General features: G+C 41.8%; 1 protein-coding gene across 4 annotated transcripts in view; it reads right to left on the reverse strand.

The window, feature by feature from the left end:
* Positions 1 to 3,049: 3,049 nt before the first annotated feature.
* The window catches only part of LOC147058928 (C-myc promoter-binding protein-like), a 35,104-nt gene continuing 24,877 nt past the window's right edge, over positions 3,050 to 13,276 (reverse strand). For 2 of the 4 annotated variants that reach the window (XM_085907103.1, XM_085907107.1), the window contains 13 exons: positions 13,014 to 13,163; positions 11,581 to 12,740; positions 10,529 to 10,748; positions 9,959 to 10,041; positions 9,506 to 9,681; positions 9,221 to 9,388; positions 8,935 to 9,106; positions 8,196 to 8,450; positions 8,016 to 8,133; positions 6,514 to 6,540; positions 4,768 to 4,930; positions 3,624 to 3,688; positions 3,050 to 3,251 (listed from right to left, as the gene is read on the reverse strand). In XM_085907103.1, coding sequence (XP_085763229.1) covers positions 3,115 to 3,251; positions 3,624 to 3,688; positions 4,768 to 4,930; positions 6,514 to 6,540; positions 8,016 to 8,133; positions 8,196 to 8,450; positions 8,935 to 9,106; positions 9,221 to 9,388; positions 9,506 to 9,681; positions 9,959 to 10,041; positions 10,529 to 10,748; positions 11,581 to 12,740; positions 13,014 to 13,163 — 2,894 coding nt within the window. In that variant the 3' untranslated portion in view covers positions 3,050 to 3,114. The remainder of the gene's footprint in view (positions 3,252 to 3,623; positions 3,689 to 4,767; positions 4,931 to 6,513; positions 6,541 to 8,015; positions 8,134 to 8,195; positions 8,451 to 8,934; positions 9,107 to 9,220; positions 9,389 to 9,505; positions 9,682 to 9,958; positions 10,042 to 10,528; positions 10,749 to 11,580; positions 12,741 to 13,013; positions 13,164 to 13,276) is intronic. The other 2 variants (XM_085907104.1, XM_085907106.1) reach the window with 2 other exon arrangements.

Below are 13,276 nucleotides of genomic sequence, written 5' to 3' on the forward strand. Positions count from 1 at the left end.
TCTACACACGGCTGTAATGTGCTAATTTAAAAAAAAAAACGAAAGAGTTCTTTCATCTGTTTGTTGTCTCTGTTTGCTACTCTACATATAGTATGTCAGCATTTCTAAAAACAATTCTATAAATAAAATGGGGTGATAAGATCTTTTTTGAAATTATGCAGTCAACTAAATTCATTCACAAAACAAGTTGAAATAGCAATTCATTATTACACCCTAAAATTTCTTTCTTTCCCGTTCCTCTTGTGCGGTTAACTTGTCGTGGTGGGGAACCTTGCATGTCTCTGTGACCCGGATAGCTATACCGATGGGGCCTCTGCCCTCAGCAGGTTCAACCATGTCAGGCAGGTATTCCAGGTAGAGTCCAGACAAAAAACAGCACCTGGTCCTCCAGGTTGGGGGTGGGGCCAACAAACCCACCCCGTAAAAAGACACTACTGTGACGGAAACCTCTACCAACTATACCACCATGGACCTCACAGCAGGCTTGAGCCAACCTATTGGCAGTATGACCGCCCCTCATGAAAGCCTTCAAATTGGGAAGTCAGGAGCATGCTAGGCAGCTTACAGGGACCCAAAACTACGATCCGCCTGGGTGCATGGAATGTCCGTACCATGTTCGACACACCCAAAACAGCTCAGGTCACGAGTGAAATGAGAAGAAAGAGGTTGGACATCCTGGGAATATGTGAATGCTGATAGACCGTCTCTGGACACCAGGGAATGAGCGATGGCACAGTTATCCTGCACTATGGGCACTCCGATCAACACATGCGCGCCGTGGCCTTCATAGTCTCAAAGGAGAAGGTCAACACCTTGCTGGACTGGGAACCCCTCGGCGACAGGCTGATCAGAGCCCACTTCAACTCCATGCACTGTAAGCTCGCCATCATTCAATGCTATGCACCAACCAATGAAGCGAAGGCCAAGGGAAAAAGATCAGTGGTATGAGAAGCTACAACAGTCTCCAATGTTCCCCTGCATGACATGCTAGTGATCATGGGTGACATCAACACCAAGATGGGAGCTAACAGACTGTGATGGAGCTATGGGGAAGCACGGGTGCGGTGTAATGAACGACAATGGCGAGCATCTTGTTGACTTCTGCATGACCAACTGTGTCATCGGTGTACCATCTTTCCACACAAAACTATCCATAAACTCACATGGAACCACCAACAACCACATCGATCACATCTTGATTAATGGAAAGTGGCACAGGTCTCTCCAACATGTTCGAGTTTATCGTGGAGCAGATGTCAACAGTGACCACTGCCTTTTAACAGCCATTATTAAGCTGAAACTAAGGACAGCGCAAAAGCGCATCTTGATGTAGTCGAACTAAGATGCCCTAAGATCAACAAAGAGTTCTGCCTGGAACTAAAGAAGCGCTTCAGTGCTCTCACCAAACCTGCATACGGAGAGTTGGACACCCAAGGCAAGTGGGAGAACATCAAAAAGTCGTATGTCTTACGCCACCAAAGTCTTGGGCTTTACAAAGAGACGGAATAAAGAATGGTGAACACCTGGCAAAGAATTGAAGAAAGAACACAAAATCGCCCCGGCTCTATGAGCAGGTCCAGAAAGCCTACAAGTAAAAGGACAGAGAGGTAAAGAGTACAAGGAGTGACAAAAGGGCCTTTGTTGAGGATCTTGCAGCTGAGTTGAGTACAATTTACAAGATCACCAAGCAGCTCACAGGCAAGTACACCAGTCAGCCGGTCCGTCAAACATGAACAAGGCAACATCCTCACCAATGAGAGTGACCAGATCTTGAGATGGTTTGAGCATTTCCGTGAGGTACTCAACTGCCCTGAGCCAGATGATCCTGCCAACTCCTCACCAGCATGACATCGAGAAAGTAAGGAAGAAGGTCAAACCTGCCATTAAAGCCTTGAGGAATGGGAAAGCTGCCGGCATAGACTCTGTCGTTGCAGAGATGCTGAAAGCTGACCGTAACACCTCCACCAATGTGTTTACTGATCTCTTATATACACCTGGGAGAAGAAGATAATACCTAAAGACTGGGACAAGGGCCTGATTGTCAAACTCCCCAAGAAAGGAAACCTCAAAAATTGTGACAACTGGAAGGGCATAACGTTTGCTATCAGTACCATCTAAGGTTTTCTGGAGGATTTTACTCGACAGAATCGATTCCACTATTAACCGGAAGCTAGGGCAAGAATGAGCAGGGTTCAGGAGAGGAAGAGGCTGCATAGACCAGATCTTCGCTCTGAGGAACATTATCAAATATTGTGTAAAATGGAATACTCCTCTGCACATCAACTTTATCAACTTTCATAAAGCCTTTGACAGCCTACACCGTGACACCCTATGGAAGATCGTTAGGGCCTATGGAGTTTCTCCAAAACTGATCACTCTCATAGGAATGTTCTACCATCACTTTGAATGCAGCGTCATTGTGAGCTATCTACATGGTTCACTAGGAAGTCAGGTGTGTGGCAAGGTTGTACTATTTCCCCCATTCTCTTCCTGATTGCCATAGACTGGGGTCAAGCGAAATACAACTGACAGACCCTGGGGTATTCAGTGGACTATGTTCTCTCAACTTGAAGATCTAGATTTGGCCGATGATCTTGCTGTCCTTGCACCAAAGCACATTCATCTGCAGGAGAAAACTGATTCGCCCAACAGGTAGGGCTGAACATAAATGCGTCCAAAACCCAAGTGATGTGCATTAATCCCACTCCAGATGTACCAATCAACCAAAGTGACAAAAGGTAAACAAATTGTTACCTTGGGTGCTCAGATCAAAATTGTGGCTGAGTGGTCATTTCTATTCAAGTCACATTCCCATCAATATGTTAGAAACTAACTAACACACCTACAACCACAATAGAGTTAACTTTAGAATAAATACATCTGACTTTGTATAAATAGAATTCATCTGAAAATATCATTCCTTTTAGATTTACATGCCATGTTTTCGTGAAAAATATTGCCTTGAAAAATACTCTTCTGGTGCGTAGTAACAGTCTTTCTTTGAGGAGGCTCAGTGGAGATGATCCCTGTACAAATGAGAGGATGGCTACACGGTGAATATTTTTTTTATTCACAAACAGGACGGCAGATTTCCTGAGCTCATCTTGATGAACTTTAGAGGTAAGGCTCGCCAAACGTCCTACGACACTCCATGACGCCAGTGCTGGGGGGGCGATCGCAGTTGCGCGTGAGCTTCACCAGGTTTGGTGACAGGCGGTTGTACGCCAGCTTGTACTCTCGATCGAAGGCATCTGCGTAAAGAGCACCATGTACCGAGTTATTCCATGAAGTCCCTTTTGAAACTTTCCCACCACTCAATTCTCCTGATGAACCAGTCTACCTGTTTAATACAGCAAGTAGTGAAAGCATGCAGACCTGATGTACAGTTGCAACCACAGTTTAGAGAAACATATGAGTCTTCAAGTCTGACAGTAAGTCTTAAACCTGAAGATGAGTTGGAGCGGACAGGAATAGCTTTTAGTTATTTTCTAAACTATACCTTACTTTTCCTGACAGGTTGCTTGTCTAGTGCAGTAGTGCCAGTTAAAATGCAGAAGTCACAGACTGAAATTGTACACCAAAAACATTTAGCATTTTTTTTCAAACACAAACTAAGTACTGACCGATATCAATGTTCTCTTTACCCAGAGCCACCAGGGACAGGAAGAGCAGGTCTCTGTACAAACTCCTAAGGAGGAAAAAGTCAAATGGTAGGTCAACTTCCAAATTTTCCTTACAATACTGTGTTGAATATGATTTAAGCAGCAAACTCCACTAATTTTTATCTATCTCAGGGGGCAGCTATTTTGCCACTTGCTGTCGACTGAAAATATATCAGTTTCCAGGTCTCAGTTCACAACCAATCATGGCTCAGCTTCAGAAAACTGATGATTGGTTGTGATGTGAGACCTGGCAACTGTGATGTCATTTTCAGTCGACAGCAAGTGGCAAAATGACCACCTCCTGAGATAAAAAATAAAATAGGTGAATTTGACCTTTCATGCTCCACAAACAAAACATTAAACAGAACACTGGGTTTCAAAGAATTGGGCAGAACAGAACATATCACAAAGAACATTTTGGGGCTGACTTCCTCTTTAAGGTCAACAAGCAACAGTCATAACAGGCAACTGGTTGAGCATGTTTTAAGAGCGACAGCGTGTGGTATTTAATGACATCTAGTGGTAAACTAGTAGAAAGCAGGGTTCTCAATTCAAAGCGCGTGCATTTTGAAGCATATGCACACTATGGTGCCACACAGAGAACACACTTGGCAAGCTTACAACAATGTCTTCAGCAGAGGTGCAAACAAAATTTCATCACAAATGACTTCTAGTGTTCCCATAAGTGTATTGCATTTGTTTATAGTCATTGATCCAGCAAATATGCAATTCGCTATGTTTGTCCCTTTCAGGAATCCTTAGCAGAATGCCAAGACATGTCCTGTACATTGAGGCGCGACCCATATAATTACAGATGACGAGACCTTCCATTACATTTAAAAAATGTGATAGAACATTTCTTTGCTGAAATTGATAGTGGTTTTTTAAAATGAGGTTTAATTTGAGGGTATTTGCACCCAAATCAGGGGACCAGTTGAGGAAGTACAAGTTTACATATATGCCTCCCGCTTTTCAAGGGACCAAAAGTAAAGGGATAATTGGCTGAAGTACGCAAACTATGCAAGGCTAATGAATTGTACGGTGGCATTTATTTGCATTGCTGGGTGTGCGCCTGTAATCCAAATATAACCATTTCGAGACTAACCTTTGCCTTTTGAGACCGAGAGTGTGGTTCTGTAGCTCCAGTAGATGAGTCATTGGCCGGCTGACATCATTCCTCTGGATGCTCTTTACAACACTGTGCAGCAGTTCCTCCGTGAACACCTTCTCCTCTTTTGGAACGGTTCGCGACACAGCATAGCCGACATCTACCAAACCACACACACACAAGCAGATAAGTGCCCCTTTTTTCCTTAATCATAGATTTACCGTATTGGCCCGAATATAAGAAGATGTTTTTGCATTGAAATAAGACTGAAAAAGTGGGGGTTGTCTTACATTCGGGGTTTTATGCCCATTCACTTGTGCGCAGCGGTAAGTTAAAGGTTGCTGGTATCGACTGAGTATGTTGCTGTGATCGTGTGCGTCTTTGACACAAATGTATTTTGTTGTCTCGATGACTTATGTTTAGTGTGTTGCTGAGAGTATTTCATTTATGGTTATTTAGTACAGCGGAACCATTACGCGCAGTTAGTTACGTAATGTGTGCCATCTACTAGTGTTGTGTGACGTCAGAAGTTGAGCGTTGACTTACGTGCTGTATTTCTGTCTGTTGCAGAACCACACACACACAGCCCACAAATCACACACACCCTTCACACGCTTCACACAAGAATCACACACAGAAGAATCACATTCACACACCCGAAGACTCACCTATGTACACTACACACACCTGTGCTCACATCCTTAAGACCAAACGTGTGCCTATACCCTTCTGCCAGTTTGCCTGTATGCCCCTATGAGCCACAATGCCTGTTACGTTTTTGCTAATAATTCAGTAAAGCAATCAAAACTGAACCACGACTTCCCTCCTATGTTCTGACCGACACCTGGGGGCGAAAAGAGCATAACCATCCGAGCCAATTCCCTATACAGTCCTCAGGCTCCCCAACAAGAGCGGTAGGAGTTTTCATTATTATATTGTAATGTTTGTCCTTATTCAGATTTGTTTCAAGACTACAGTTAGACTTCACTTTGATGGTTAATGCAGTTATTGCAATTTTGTTGTTTTACCACAGTAGATTTATTTATTTACATTTCAAAAACCAGTAGCCATTCATTTACAAATGTGATTGCACTTTAGTTGAAATATTTAAATGTTCAGATATTAAGATGTAATAGACAGTTTTTGCATGATTTGAATGAGGCAAAATAATATGCTTTTTCTCTCGAATATATTATTATAATCATTTGTTTCCGATGTAATCATTTTCTATATAAAAATTAAATTTGGTTTTCAAAAAGTTTTTATTCAAACTTGAGTCTTGAAAAAGAGGGGGTCAGGGTCGTCTTATATTCGGGCCAATACGGTATGTCGGGACCATTTGTTTTTGTGACCTTTTGCGAAAATGGCCAAATTATCAGTAGTTAACCACAGTGTGCGGCTAGCCTACGTCAGTTTAAATAAAGACAATAATAGCACAACTGCTGGTGGTAGTTCCAATACGAATCAGTTTTAGTACGCCGGTTTTGTATTTCTTTGACTTTTTTTTTTTTTTTTAATTGAAATTTGTCCGTTTAAGTAAACATTCAAATCAAGTGCAGGGATGTGCTGTAGTAATACAGACGCCCACATACACATCGGGTAATTTCACTCACGAAAACAAAACCCATGAAAAGTAAAAAATGGCTTTTCACAGACACAGATGTGATCACAGCGAGCACACACAAGAGAGCAAAGACAACCCAAGAAATACGTAGGAGTCTACAGCCAGATGACAACACTCACTTTCTAACAACAGAGTACATTTAAGCCCTGAAAAACAGAGAGCAGACAAAGCCTGTTAGCAAAAGAAGACAGCTGACTTGACCAGCAGCACGTTCTGTATAAAATCTTCAAAACAGAGCCCATGGCGGCGCTCTAGTTACGACTGTCAGTCAAATAACAGGAAATGCAGATTAAAAAAACGTAACAGAGTCATCGCATATGGACACTTGGGTTTTGTGAAAACTTGATTCATGAAATAACTATTTTACATATTTCATTTAGAAAACTGAAGAATATGAATAGAAAGGAAGCAAAATGTTAAATATATAGTACACCCTAAATTTTAGGGCCTAAAACTATTATTTTGCTGAAGCGCCTTTTGCATTAATTACAGAATTCAATCAATTTGGATGGTAGCTTGTTCATGTTTTGACTGAACACTTACCAACTCTTCTTTGCAAAAGCAAGCTAAATGTGTCATAGTTCTCCTCCAAATGTATTGAGGACTGACTGGATCTTTTTCAAAACTTGAATTATCCTCTAGAAAAGCCATTCATTTGTGGGTTTGCATCTAAGATACAGATTGTTATTGTGTGGTGAAATGCCTCTTGGTCTTGATTTCTGAGTGGATGCCTGACAGTTTTTATGTCTAAACTGAATCGCATTTTCATAATACAGTAATACCTCGCTACATTGCGGTTCATTTCTCGCGGCTTCAGTACGTCGTGGACCCCCCCCCAAAAAAAATCTAAAATTTAAAATAAAAATTCTAAAATTGAGGAATTATGGCACGAAAGTTGCCTGCACGCCAGCAGAAGGCAGGGAGTGGCCACACAATTGCAGTATGTACACTTGTACCTTGTTATAAAAAGAGTTATAAAAACATATTTACTGTATTGTACCTTGTTAAATAAATTGTTTATATTAATAAAAGAGTTCTAAAAACATGTTTACATTATGTACATTTGTACCTTGTTATAAAAAAGTTGTTATAACAAGAGTTCTAAAAACATATTAACAGTATGTATACTTTAGCTACATCTACATGTTTTACACACACACACACACGCACGCACGCACGCACGCACGCACGCACGCACGCACGCACGCACGCATATATCATATAGTATATATTATATATATCATATATATTTATATTATTTATACATCATTTTCTGTATGTAATGTTCTGTAATGTTCATATGCACTTATATGGTTTAATATACATTTATTGATACACAAAAAATGTATGTATGTCAAAAATGAGCGGGTGGTCTTAGAACCAATTATCCGCGATAAACGAGGGATTACTGTACTGGAATTCTCTCCACATTCACATTTCATTGCATCATGGCCTGCTTTGAGAAGTATTATAATTCATTACACATTATATTGACAAATGTTTTTCCTGACAAAATGGTTTTAGTTGTTTCTTGTTTAAGCGGTTATATGATTTATTTGATTTGGATACGACCCGTCTGCCAAAGTCCAAATGTCCAGTCAAATAAAGAAGTATGACTTACTGTACGTGTTCCAGAGAATGTAAAAAGGCTGTACGGGGTCCTGCTGCAGCTTCAAGTTATCCCACAGTATCTGGATCAACACATGTTTACTGTCCTCTAACATCCACTGACGAGGGACCTGAAGAAAGAAGAGAACTTAACTTCTTGTCTTGGCTTTCCTTGTGACTATGTGTTTCTTACCTGGGACCCCTTATTGCAGTGTTCAGAGGTGAGAATAAGTCCTGGCAGGTTGCTGGGCAAGTCCAGCCGCCTAAAGTACCACACGAGGTTCCAAAAGATGATAGGATGATGGTCCACCATGTCAGCCTCTGTAATCACTTGGTCACCCTCATTTTCCAGAAGACTCTCCAACTCCTTCCACAGCACCAGTGGGCTCAAGTAGGGAACCGTCACTGGCTCAGGGTTGTGGAGACGCCACTCCATACTCAAAGGGTCCTGGACATAAATGATAGGGATACAATTTTTGGTGGGTCCACTAATATTTCTCACAACAGCAGAATAAAGGACCAGATTAGCCTTAGAGGTTTGCGGCTTAGAGGTCAATAGAGCGAAAACCCATGCAAGTACGAAGAGAACATGCAAAGAACAGAGGTAGGACTACACCGATACACACCTAAGTAGCACGACAAAGTTAATGAGTATTACTTTCTCGATACCCCCCTACTTAATTCAGACGCAAACGTTTCAATAATTCGACAAATCTATGCAATTGATAGTGACATACTGTCTGAGGTAAGCACATTTGTAATCGTTAATGACAGTCTTTTTTTTTTATTTATCACGATGTGAAAAATGCAATGACATGGACCAAGTTTATTTGTCTCAAGACTATTTTTCATTTTGACCTAAAATAAGAGTACAAATGGTAGGGGCCAAAATAAATTTGACAATACTCTGGTATCAGTGGCATGGGACATACAGTGGTCTCGTTCAGGCGGCTGGGTAAACTGCCAGAGATAGGCAAGAAATGGTTGCATTGGGATGTTTCCTCTCCAGGAGCGAAGGCACTGACGCTTCGAGCCATAGCCATTCCAGAACAAAGTCGCCACTCTGAGGGGATGTATAGACCGTGAGATCTGGTGGATAGAGTTCTGTGGATCAATAACCTCCTTCCAATTAAAATGCACCATACTGAAGACACACGGTAAGACAAACATACTTCAGCAAGTCAAACGTTATTGCGTAATATTGTAACATCTTTGTACCTTGATTTTGCGGAACAGTCATGAATAGATATTACAGGGGAGGGTGGAGAGATAGCAGTGTTGGGACAAGGGGTGGACAATGTGGATGTCCCCGTGTCAAAGCCTGTTGAGGCAGAATATGAAGAGCTCATCGCCTCGTCCATTGACGCGCTTTCCTTTAAGAACATCCTAAAAACAAAAGAACACAGTGATCAAATCACATTGACAAATGTAACATGCCTTGTCATACTATTATAATTTAAGTAATGGCACCCAGATTTACAGTGTAGAAATCTGTCGAATTACCTGCCGGGTCCTCTTGTATCCCTAATCTCCACGTTTAGAAAAGGCAGGAAGGGGTTTCCACAAAAGGGGCAGATGGTGTTTAGATTGGAGTCATCAGCTGTCCAACCAGCCATGATTTCCTCGTCGTAGACCAGACAGTCGCATGTCTTACAGCGTGAACAGCTTGAGATCAACAGCTGGAAAAAGCAAAAATGTAAAAACAATTAGCAAAAAAAATTATAGATACATTTATATGACTGAAAAACTAGCATCATTCTACTTTATGAAAAAAAATGCAAATAAATGACTCCATAGAAAATTAAAGTCTGCAGTTAACACAAAAAACAGTACAGAACTCCAAGTTTTTCTATCAAGTGACCAGATTTCACAAAAAGTCATAATAATTTGAAATTTATTTAAAAAAGCAACAACAATTTTGTCGAGTATTTAAACAGGTGAGTTAGGAGTATTCACCTCCATTGCATAGTTATTGAAGATGCTGGTGTTGCTGGTGTAGCGCGAGGAACCCACATCTGACAAAGGAGGTGAGAGGTCACCTGGTAAGATTATAAAAGCTCGTAAGAGTATGTGGTGGTAATACATCAACTTCATGTATCACTGGCATCAAGCGGAATCAGAGTATCTCCAAAATCATCACTTTTCAGAGACCCTCAATATAGCAAGTTTGTCCATAATTTGCAAGCGTAACCAATAGTAAAACATTTTGGGGAAAAAAAAAAAAATCACAAAAAAATGACAGCGATATATTACAGATTGCTGTGGAGACAAAGCACACTGATACAACAAATTGGCAAATTTCAAGCAAAACTGAGGGTCCTTTCTGGAAGATAAAGGCTGTTCTCAGCATTTAAGAAATGGAGTGACAGTGGACAGTCGCCAGGCATCACATACTGATCCCCAGGCAGTATTTTACAGAAACTCCAGGCATCAGGCAAGCAAGCTTTCCCTGTCGGATCTAATTTCACTAATTTCCAAGTGCCAGTAAATATGATAAAACGTATCAATAAATACATAAGGATTTACCAGGAAGCAGAGTTGTTGGTCTTTTGAGGCTTGATGATGCAGTGGGACTGTTTAGTCTGCTGTGGAAAGGGCTCCTTACAGATCCCTTTGGGCCAAGAGGCCCATTCTTCTGTGGGGAAATCATATAGCGCCGTGACTCTCTTTTGTGGTCCTCATCTTGAATAGTGAAGCAATCGGGATCATCAACATCGAGTGAGGAAACGCTGAGATGGCGTGTGTCCTGGGTCAGCACAGATTGGAACATTAATGACCAAACAGCAAACAAGTCACGCTAAGACAGTCAATCAGAGCCCACACAAAGACACTTAACTGAATAACGTGAACAATTTGAAAAGGTTTAGAAACAGGAACTACAACAATTCAGTACACACAATTATATATGGGTTATAAGTACCCAGAAGCACCTTCTCTTCAAATAGTAAATATACTTGCCCACTTCATGGAGTGTTAAACTTGGGCACTGCACTATTATTCCTAAAATTGCAGGTTCCAGTTAACTTATTATACGAAAACGGCACACATATAAATAAGATGCGTGCGATTTATTCACATTCACTGCAACTGTAGTTGAATTATTGATTAGTCAGTTGATATTTTTTTCCTTTATTCAATCAATCAATCAAGTCAAGTTTATATAGCCCTAAATCACAAGCAATCTCAAAGGGCTCTGTCCTCTGCATTTAACCCATCCCCATGTGATTTTGATCCATCCCCTGGGGGAGAGGGGAGCAGTGAGCAGCAGCGGCGCCGCGCTCGGGAATCATTTTGGTGATCTAACCCCCCAATTCCAACCCTTAATGCTGAGTGCCAAGCAGGGAGGCAATGGGTTCCATTTTTATAGTCTTTGGTATGACCCGGCCGGGGTTTGAACCCACAACCTTCCAGTCTCAGGGCGGACACTACTACTAGGCCACTGAGCTGGTGAATAAACACTAAATTTAGTGTTCTAATTCTATTAGTGACTCCATAGAATTAGAACACTAAATTTAGAACACAAAGTTGTTCATAGTATTGCTGTACATGCCTTCAAAGACCATTTTTTTGGGGTGTACCTTGGTTGGTGTGTTGTATGTTGTCAAACGTGAGTACCAACGGCTAGCCTTCTCTGCCACACCTTTCCCAGCAGAGAACACACTGGTTTTGAAAACATCCAGCGTTGGTGTCAGCAGTGTGTCAAGAGCAAAAGAGGAGGAGGATGGTGAGGGAGTGGCGACTTGCATCCTATTTGTCTGCTTCCTATAGGTCCTTGGGCTAGGACAAGGGCTAGGGGTGGTGCTAGCGCTGTGACAGGGTGGTGATGACCACAGATGATGATGTAATATAGGCTGGGGCGGCGAGGGAGGATAGAAGGTGTGAGACCGTGGCACTGCTGTAGTCCTGAAGGGGGAGCTATGGGGTAAGCTAGCTCTTCGAGTAACACGGCGTGAATTGGGGTGAAAGATGAGGGGGCTGGCCGGGTCCTGCAGGTCCAAGCTTGGTGTGCGACTGCTCAGTGGGCTCCCCATGTGCTTCATATAAAGCTCTATTTCCCTTGCCAAATGTCGCTTGGCAGTGGGTGTGCTGTCGTCCTCTAGGCACGGATGCTCCTTTTGCTGCTCTGACTGTGAAGCTGCAGCTAGCAGGGATAAAGGGTCATAGCCAGTCTCAATGTCGGTGCGGTTCACAGTTCCACTCGATGCCATGTTGCTCATGCCACAGCAACCTGGGTTGCATTCAGCATGATTCTTATGAGATCTGCAGGTTTTGTGAGAAATCGCTCCAGTTCTTAGAGTAGTTTTATCCAAATCCAAATCTTCCAAATCAAAAATAGTCTCTGTGTTATTTGTGTCTTCATCACTGGAGTCAGCTTTACAAGTTCTTGTGACAGCGGTTTCCTCAAAACCACTCAATGTCAATGACGGAGGCCTCTTGCTCTTACCAAGTTTGGTATTAGACAGAATTTTGGCATCAGCGCCAAGATGTCCTAGATGTGCAATTTTAACTGGGTCGATTTCGCCCTGCCTCATACTCAGACCAAGGACGGCGGTGCCGCGACTATAGCTGTTAACTTTGTCACTACTCATACAAGGCCTGCTCACAACCCGCCAGTCAAAAGCCGATCCACAGTCGACAACTTCTTCCAGAGTACTCTTGTGTCTCCTGAGCAAGGTATTTGACTGAATCTCACCAATTTCCTCCAAAGAAGAAGTGAAGAGAAGACCTGCAACATGGCCTAAAGAAGGAAGGCAGGAAAGAGCTTACTTCAAGTTTGTAGTGGGTTTCATTCTATTCATATATAGACAATTATCTCATCAGCGATGTTGGTGCGGCCCACATTTTGTATTTTTCGCACATTTTGTGAACGACTTTAATCTTACTTCTCTTATTGTCTGTAAACCTGCAAATTTTTTTCGAGTAACAGTATTTACTTAAGCGCTGACTTTAACTTAATCTCGCTTGAAACATGACGCATGAAGTGGACATTTGTGATGATGTGATGATTTACCTGTGCTTGTGGAGGTCTTAGGTCTAGATTTTGAATTGTCATATTGACAGCTTCTTCTAACAATGCCGTGGGAGTGTAAGGACGAATTAATCTCCATGTCCAGCTGAGGAAGACAGTCTTTACTTCCCTTGGCACTCTCTGTTTCCGATACTGCAAATACAGAAAACAATTGAAAATCTTACAACAGAATATGTACTTGGACAAGTTATTTTGCCCAAATGACACAAAATATCAGCAGACAGGAAATCAAATAGACTACTGAC

Source organism: Syngnathus leptorhynchus, chromosome 3 (assembly GCF_054491065.1).
Source record: "Syngnathus leptorhynchus isolate UIUO chromosome 3, UIUO_Slep, whole genome shotgun sequence".
Classification (NCBI taxonomy): Eukaryota; Metazoa; Chordata; class Actinopteri; order Syngnathiformes; family Syngnathidae; genus Syngnathus; species Syngnathus leptorhynchus.